Here is a 9,266-nt window from a genome sequence, read left to right on the forward strand (position 1 = left end):
TTTTTTTTTTTTTTTGCTGTTGTTGTTGCAGTTTGCTTGGGGCCAGGTTTGAACCCACTATCTTTGGTATATGGGGCCGGCACCCTACTCACTGAGCCACAGGTGCTGCCCTGAAGCACAGTTTAAAAATTTTTTATTATTTACTTGCTTTTTGAGACAGTTTCATTCTGTTGCCCTGACTAGAGAGCTGTGGTGTCATGGCTCACAGCAACCTCAAATGCTTGGGCTCAAGTAATCCTGCCTCAGCCTCCTGAGCAGCTAGGACTATAGGTGCCTGCCACAACACCCAGCTAATTTTTCCAATCTTTACTAGAAATGAGGTCTTGCTCTTGCTCAGGCTGGTCTCAAACTCCAGAGCTCAAGTGATCCTCCTGCCTCAGACTCCCAGAGTGCTAGGATTACAGGTGTGAGCCATCGTGCCTGGCCTTATTTTTTATTTTATTTTTTTGCAGTTTTTGGCTGGGTTTGAACCTGCCACCTCCGGCATATGGGGCTGGTGCCCTACTTACTTGAGCCACAGGTGCCGTGCCTTATTTTTTAATTTTTGAGACAAAGGCCTTACTCTTTCACTCAGGCTGGGGAGCTGTGGTGTGATTATAGCTCACTGCAGCCTCAAACTCCTGGGCTCAAGGGATCCTCTTGCTTAAGCCTCCCAGGTAGCTGGGACTACAGGTGCCTGCCACACGTCCAGCTAAATTCCCCAAATCTTGATAGGAATTAAGGTTTCTGTCAATAACTGAATCCTGTGTATAGGTAGAATGAAATTCACATGTAACTTCTGAGAAAAAAAATCAACTCTGTGTCAGGACAATTTTTAAGGGCCTCTAGGTGGCTTGAAACTCTCACCCCATATTCTAGACAAGCTCCTTGCTTAACATCAATCCCTCATCCTCCGTGAGAATCTCCTGGTGAAGCTCAGAGCCAGGCCTGAGAAAGAAGCAGGAAGGATAAAGCCCCGTCCAAAACATCAGAAAGCATACCAAGGCGGCAGGCAGAAAGAAGCTGGGCTCAGGGCCACTGACCTTGTAGAGACGATCGTTCTTGCAGAGCTCCACACTCTGGGCCCACCGATTACTGCCCTTATACAGGTTGGCTGCGAAGCGCCGGAATTCCATCAGCTCATGCTTCTCCAGCTGCTGAGCCAAGCCAATATGGTCAAAGTTGTCATAGGCGTCGACAGATGCCCTTAAGCCCTGGGAATAAAACCTTTCAATGAGGGATGAGACACCATGGCATGGGCTGCCTGCACAGTGAGCAGACACATGGGGTCCCCAGAGGCCACTGCAACCTCAGCCACCTCCGTGTATCCGCTGGTGCCCCAAGGGGCCTATACACCCTCCTGTGCAGTGAGCAGACACATGGGGTCTCTGGGGGTCACTGCAACCTCCACCACCTCTGTGTATCTGCTGGTGCCCCGAGGGGCCTACACACCATCCTGCACAGTGAGCAGACACATGGGGTCCCCAGGGGTCACTGCAACCTCCACCACCTCCACGTATCTGCTGGTGTACACACCTTCCTGGACAAGGGCAGTTTTGAGAACAGGCTGGCTGGTGCAGGGGAAAGAGCCCAGCAGGGTCCCACTGCCCTGCGGGGACTGGACCAGACTGTGATGAGGCTCCCTCCTCCACACCCACCTGATAATCCTCCTCTTCTGTCAGCAGGTGGTTGAGCACCTCGTTCACACTCTTGTTGTTGTGGCTCTGGACTGACCGCAGATAAGGCTTCACCAGGGGCAGCTGGCCTACCTGATGGGTTGGGGGGAAGTGTGTCACAGGACACTGGGCAGGGGTGCTCCAGGACACACTGGTGAGGGTGCAGGTGGACAAGTGTGTGCACACCCTCTTGAATAGGCCAGCTGCAGGAGCCAGGGCACCTTCTGGACACCTGGAACCAACAGGCCCCACCACACTCCCTAAGAGGATGGTCTGGGCCATTTGGTAGACTTTAGTGTCACCTGTAGACATTTTGGGTGGATGCAAACCTGTAGGGGCACACCTCAGATCTGGGGCTTTTTGTTCTGGACCACCACAATGAAGCAAGTCACAAATGCCTTGTTCTCCCACTGCACATACAAGTCATGTCTACAGCACACTGTGATCCATTAAACATACAACAGCAGTGCGTCTAAAACCGGTGTATATGCCTTAGTTAAAAAATAACTCACTGCTAAGAATACTAGCATCGCCTGAGCCTTCAGAGGTCCCTGGTGTTCTGCTGGTGGAGGCTTTGATGGCTGCTCCTGGATCAGACAGAGGTTGCTGAGGGACGTGGTGGCTGTGGTGGCCATTCCTAAGACTAAGGCAGGAGGGCCTGCTGGCTTGTTTCCCTTTCATCAAGGACCACTCTGTCCCATACGATGCTGTTGGATGGCACTGTACCCACACAGCTTCCTTCAAAGTCAGCATCAGTCTGCTCAAGCCCTGTCACTGTTCATCGACAGAGTTTACTTAATAGTCTAAATTCTATGTCATTTCAACAAGGCTCACAGCATCTCCAGGGGCAGTAAGTTCCGTATCAAGAAACCACTTTCTCTGCTCATCCCTGAGAAGCAACTCCTCACCTGTTCAAGTTTTCTCATGAGACTATAGCAATTCAGCCCCGTCATTTGGCTCCCACTTTTTTTTGGTGGGGGGAGGACAGAGCCTCAAGCTATCCCCCTGGGTAGAGTGCCGTGGCATCACAGCTCACAGCAACCTCCAACTCCTGGGCTCAAGCGAGTTTCTTGCCTCAGCCTCCCAAGTAGCTGGGACCACAGGCGCCCGTCACAATGCCCAGCTATTTTTTGGTTGTAGCCATCATTGTTGTTTTTGGCGGGCCCGGGCTGGATTCGAACCTGCCACCTTAGGTGTATATGGCTGGCACCTTAGCCACTTGAGCCATAGGTGCTGAGCCAGGCTCCCACTTTTAATTCTAATTCTTCAGTTTCCACCACATCTGCTGTTACTTCCTCCGCTCGAGTCTTGAACCCCTCAGAATCATCTGGGAGCACCAGAATCCACTTGCTGATTTTGGTATTTTGACCTCTACTATTGGACCATAAATATGTTTTTCCTCTTCATGTATTGGTGCATGTATTATTTTGAATTTTTTGAGACATAATAATTACACATACTGGGTCTATGCAATATTTTGATACATGTGTGTAATGCGTAATGATCAAATAAGGGTAACTGAGATGGCTCATCGCCTCAAACATTTATCATTTCTTTGTGTTGAGAACATTTCAAATCTTTTCATCTAGTTATTCAAAAATATACAATAAATTATTGTTAACTGTAGTCAACCTACTGTACCACCAACACTGGAACTTGTTCTGGGTTTTTTTACCCATTAATCAACCTCTCTTCATCACCTCTCTCCTGCCCCATCATTCTACTCCTACTTCCATGAAGTCACCTTTTTCAGCTTCTACATAGGAATGAGAATATGCAATATTAGTCTTCCTGCATCTGGCTTATTTCACTTCATATAAGAGAATGTTCTTAATGGCCTTTGCCTGGATCCAAATGTGTATCTTAAATAACAACACTTGAGAATAGATATTACTCTGATCCATGGACTGCAGGACGGGTATGGTGTTAGCAAGCAGAGAATGACATTCATCTCCTTGTACCTCTCCATCAGAGCTCTTGGGTGACCAGCCAATGAGCAGGAATCTTTTTTTTCTGAGCAGTAGGTCTTAACAGTGGGCTTAAAATATTCAGTAAACCATGTTGTAAATAGATGGGTCATCACCCAGGCTTTGTTGTCCCATTTCCAGAGCACAGGCAGAGGAGATTTAGCATAATTCTGAAGGGCTCTAGGATTTTCAGAATGATTGTTGGCTTCTGCTTAAAGTCACCAGCTGCATTAGTCCCCAGCAAGAGAGCCAGCCTGTCCCGGAAAGAGAGTCAGCTTGTACTTTGAAGCTTGGAAACCAGGCATTGATTTCTCCTTTCTGGCTATGACAGTCCCAGATGGCATCTTCTTCCTATGGAAGGCTGTTTCATCTGTGTTGAAAATCTGCTGTTTAGAACACCCACCTTCACCAATGATCTTAGCTGGACCTTCTGCAGAACTGGCCGCAGCTTCTCCACCAGCACCTACTGCTTCACCTCACATTTCTATATTATGGAGACGGCGTCTTTCCCTTAACTTTATGAACTGACCTCTGCCGGCTTCCAGCTTTCCTCCTGCAGCTTCCTCGCCTCTCTCAGCCTTCACAGAATTGAAGACTTGGAGCCTCGCTCTGGATTAGGCTTTGGCTTAAGGGAACGTTGACTGGTTTGATCTTCTGTCCAGACCACTCAAACCTTCTTCATCTCAGCAATAAGGCCATTTCGCTTTCTTACCATTCACTGGTTCACTGGAGTATCATTTTTAATTTCCTTCAAGAACTTTTGCTTTGCATTCACAGCCTGGCTGCTTGGTGCAGGAGGCCTGGCTTTGGCTAACCTCCTTCCTTACTAAGCCTCATCAATTTCTAGCTTTTGATTCCTTTCACTTGAATCCTTGGAGGTCACTGTTGGGTTACTGATTGGCTTAATTTCAATACTGTGTCTCAGAGAACAGGGAGGGGACAGCACATGTGTCAACCAAGTTCACTGCCTTATATGGGTGTGGTCTGTGGTACCCCCAAACAATATTAACATCAAAGATCACGGATCGCAGATGAGCACAGCAGATACAATAATAATGAAAAAGGCTGAAAAACTGCCCCAAATTACCAAGCTGTGGCGGACACAAAGTGAGCACATGCTGTTGGAAGGTTAGCACTGCAGACTTGCTCCACACGGGGTGGCTGTGAATCTCCAATGTGTAGAAGTCTCAGCATTTGAGCAGTGCAGGGAAGCAAAGCGACGAAACAAGGGATGCTGCTGCATCTGATGCCTGAACAGTCTGGCAAGTTAAACTTTGAAATTGGCCAGGGGTCATCTCAAGAACCATTTCTGAAGGTGCCACTATGATCACCATGGCAGAGTGAGCCTGGCACTCCCTCTTCTGGGCTTGGGGTTTTGGGTGATTCACCTCTGAGAAGAACCTGACTGTGCGGGTGTGGTCCAGCCGGGGAGACAGTGCCTGCAGCAGGTCATTGATGAGCAGAGGCTTGTAATCCAGATAGAACTGCAGGGCTCTGTAACACAGCTCGACATTGGCAACCTGGGATGAGAAAACGGCTGGTCAGTCCCTGCCCCATCTCCTGATGCCCCATGGCCCCTTCCCAGTGAGGCCGGACACTGCCCTGAGTGCCAGCCCCACTCGCTGCAGCATCTCCTCAGCACTGGTGCTTCTCTCACAAGGTGGGGCCTTGTCTCCTGCCTCAGGCGAGCACCTGTGCCAGTACCTGGGATGGGGTGACACCACCAGTATCTGCTGAGTGAATGAGTGTAATCGGCCAGAACAAACCACAGCAGGAAAATCAAACAGCAAGATGTGTTTTCATTCAAGCAGCAAGATTCCTCTGCCCTCCCTGGAAAGGTCAGTCGGAGCTGTGAGCAGGTGGGCAACACACCCCTCATAGTCCCAGTGCTTCTGAGCCAGGGGGCCTGAGGCACTCAGACTCTAAGTGAGCCTGGACAGCTTGCCCAGGCTGAGCAGGTTCCTGCGGAGAGGGCAGGACACTCGGGGCAGACCCCATGCCTGTCCTCTTGGGTTTCAGGTTCCAGCCAGGCCGCCATGTCTCTTGGCACTTACCCCATTGGTCATCACTCTCTTGTTGGGCAACGTCACTGGGTGGCTTCCTGTGGCACCAATGCCTAGGGCCTGCACACAGTTCTACTATTCCAAGGAGCAAGGCAATTCCTACCATCTGGAAGAGCATGAGCCCAGCCAGGAGTAGTGAACGTGTCTACAAGTGTATAGGGTTCTAGGGCTGTGTGTGTGGCACAGCTGGTGCTGGAGCCACCATGGGGACAGGAGCTGGGCACCACAGAGCCTCCAGCAATGCAAAGTTCTGGGGACTGGGCAGCAATGTGGGGCCCGTTGGGGTCCGCAGACCACAAGTGAACACAGCATCATCACCACCCTCTGAGTTGCTGACAACGCCAGCTTCTTCCTCCTCTTCCCCTAGAAGGCTACAGTACTCACTGTCACCACAGATTCTGACCCAGAGGGGCTACAAGGATGCAGAGCGATGACCCGGCCCTATCACAAAGCTTCACCTGTGGCAGCAGCCAGCCCTGGCTGCTGTGGATATGCTCACACAGGAGCCCTGCTGCCTGCCACCCTCTGGCCTGGCCTCTTACTCAGCAGCAGGGCCAGACCAGGGGTGTCTCAGCTGAGTATGTTATATATATATAAGCAGATGGGTGTTGGGATGTGACACAGTGCTGAGGAGCTCAAGTTCCCCTCTGTGTCGAGTCACCTCCTCTGAGCCCTACTGGCCTCCCCTGCCAACCGCATGGCTCCTCAGGTTTCTGTGTAATGAGAAGAACCCAGTCCTAGGACAAGCCTGTTTCACGGAGGCTCGTGAGCACAGTGTGGGTGTCAGCAGAGCTGCGCTGGGATGCTGCAGCCTCAAACCTTAAACTAGTTCAGGCAGCACGACTGGAAAGCCGTGTCTCTCCCGTGGACAGTTTAAGGCACCTCACATCTCAGTCCAGTGCCGAGGCCTGCAATGGACATGTCCTTTGTGGGCTAAGCTGCTGGGTCTGGGCCCCTTGTCACCCAGGACACAGCAGCAGGCCCTCTGGAGCATGTGCTGTCCTGTCTGGGGGACTGGCCTCTGCAGTGCCCTCTGGAGCTGTGTGGCAGACAGTGTGGTGTGAGGACACGAGCCACTGTCTAGACGTGAGCAGGGCTGTGCCCACCAGTGCAGTCGGCACGGACAGTCATTGCTGTGCCCATGATGAGCACACAGGGCACATCGACTCAGTCAAGCCCAGAGGATGGCCACATTCCTGTTTTGTAGGAGAGGAAACTAAGACTCAAAGATTTTGTCAAGAACTTCAGGATGACCAGCTGGTGTCCTCTGAGCTCCAGTTCCCGGGCTCCTGACAATGGCACTGTACCAGCTGATAGCGGCACCCCCTGATGCCAGGCACCCACTGCCCATCACTGGGTAGGAAGGAAATGGTATGTCCGTCTTATCAGTGGGAAAACTGAGGTTCATGGCACTGACACCTGTAGCCCATAGTGGCAGAAACAGCAGATGGCTGATCTGGGATTCCACGCTGAGCCAGCAGGGCTGTGCCTGGCCTGTCAGTCCCTGGCCCAGGGCCAAGCAGACTCAGAAGCACCTGCTGCATGCCCAGAACACAGAGTGGCTGGCCCTCCCCTCCTGGGCCACTGCATGAGCTCACGCCTTCCTGCCCCTCACATCTGCGCTGACGGGCTGTCTCCACACAGCAGCAGAGACATGGTACATTGTGTGAAGAACTTGAGCCAGTGTGTCTCAGCTGTCCTGCTGTGGCGTGCCACTAAGAAGCAAAGCATTGCCACGCTGCCACTTCAACCACAGCACAGCAGATTTAAAGTGCACCCTTCTCTCAGAGAAATGAGAATAAGGAAAAGTCCATCAGGGGTGATCAAGTCTGGATTTCCCAACACCTGGACGTATCTACCTGGGACCAGTCACACATGTCGGGCTGTGGTGATGTGATCTACCAACAGTCTGAGGTCCCAACTCAGACTCCTCATGTGCCACCACGCCGAGGACACAGGTGTCCTCCACCAAGAAGCCTGCATGCATGTCCCTTGGGCACACAGTTCTTAGGGAGAGCAGAGGCTACAACCTCACCTGGCCCACCCATGCCCACCCTCAGCAGCTGCATGTGGGGGAAGCATGAGAGGCTCTGCTCCCTGCCATGAGGGGCTTCTGGGTCGTCCCTGTTCCTGGTCTGAGTGTGAGAGGACGGAAATAGCAACAATGCTGCCTTTCCTTGGCAGAGAGCAAAAGGGAAGAGAGTTTTGGATGATTATTTACCCAAGGTCAAGGGCACAAAACTAAGACATTTGGTGCAAAGAGACTGGGGACTAAGACTAGAGAATTCCAGCCCCTTCACCTAAGACGCATGCAGGGCTGGGGAGAGGAGGGCCCCAAGACTAGACACTCACAGGGACCAGAATGCAACGTAACAGGCTTCTCGGTGCTCACACCCGAACCTGACACCACCTGACAGTCTGGCTGCTGCCCCAGAAGTCTGGGGTCCTGGCTTGGCCCCGAGCGGCAGCAGGAGGGACACCACTCTGGGGATGAGGGAGGCCCCAAGGCCACAGCCCTGGGCTTGCCTGCCCACCACGGTACAAGTTTACTGTGTCTCAGGTGCTCTGACACATGGAGGAAAAATGTCAGTTTACGAAATGAGAAAAAAATATATAACAGGGAACGGAAATGGACTGAGTATGGGGTTGGGAGTCTGGGTTGACAGAACCAAAGACAAGCCCAGGAGGCCTGGCCATGAGGGAGCAGCGGGGAGAGTGCTGCACCCCCTCTTACATTGGTGACGAGGTCCTTGAACTGACCTTCTCTCCAGGCCTCAGTGGGGTGGGTGATGATGGTGAGCACAGCCTGGTCATACTCCTCGTACTTGTCATAGTGGAATACCAGCTCTGCCCAGAGGTGGGCCTGCTCTGCAGCTCTCAGCACCTGCAGGGAGCTAGGTCAGCCTGTGCTGCATGTGTGCACACACATGCACACACACGTACACACGCACACATGCTCACACGCATGCATACATGACACACTCACACATGCACGCACACATGCACACACGCATGTACACACACGTACACATGCTCACACGCATGCATAAACAACACGCTCGCACATGCACGCACACATGCACACGCATGCACACACATGCACATGTGTGCACATGCTCATATGCACACGCATGCACACACATGCTCGCACAGGGCAGACAGGCCGTGAGGAGGGTGTAGGACCTTGGGGATGTTGATGCGAGACCAGAAGAGCTCCAGGTGCTCCGACATCTTCTGCGGCTTGAACTTGGAGTACAGGATGGCTAGCTCTGTGAACATGCCCAGGTGGGCTCGCTCCAGGCCGAGGGCTGCCTCCAGCAGCGAGATTAGCTCCTCAAAATAGCCCTGGTCCTGGAGGGCCAACAGCCACACGTGGGACAGAGGAATTGCACACCTACCACAGCCGCCCCGCAGCCAATGCCTGTGCCACAGGAACCCTGCTGGCAACTGCCAATGACGCCACTGTCTATGCAAAGGATATGCCTGTGTGCACAGACCACAGCACTGGCCATGCAGCCTGCTGGCTCAGTTGCTGCTTTCTGGGAAACAGTGCTCCTCACTATGCCTACAGCCTCCTCTTT

The 9,266-nt window shown here is 52.3% G+C and overlaps 1 protein-coding gene across 1 annotated transcript in view; it reads right to left on the minus strand.

Annotated features, from left to right (window-relative positions):
• The window catches only part of CLTCL1 (clathrin heavy chain like 1), a 141,502-nt gene that overhangs the window by 5,625 nt on the left and 126,611 nt on the right, over nt 1-9,266 (minus strand). The window contains 5 exon segments of the mRNA XM_012812677.2: nt 1,023-1,193; nt 1,638-1,748; nt 5,011-5,142; nt 8,420-8,569; nt 8,869-9,036. Coding sequence (XP_012668131.1) covers nt 1,023-1,193; nt 1,638-1,748; nt 5,011-5,142; nt 8,420-8,569; nt 8,869-9,036 — 732 coding nt within the window.

This window comes from Otolemur garnettii, unplaced genomic scaffold, assembly GCF_000181295.1.
Source record: "Otolemur garnettii isolate 467f Iridium unplaced genomic scaffold, OtoGar3 scaffold00218, whole genome shotgun sequence".
Classification (NCBI taxonomy): domain Eukaryota; kingdom Metazoa; phylum Chordata; class Mammalia; order Primates; family Galagidae; genus Otolemur; species Otolemur garnettii.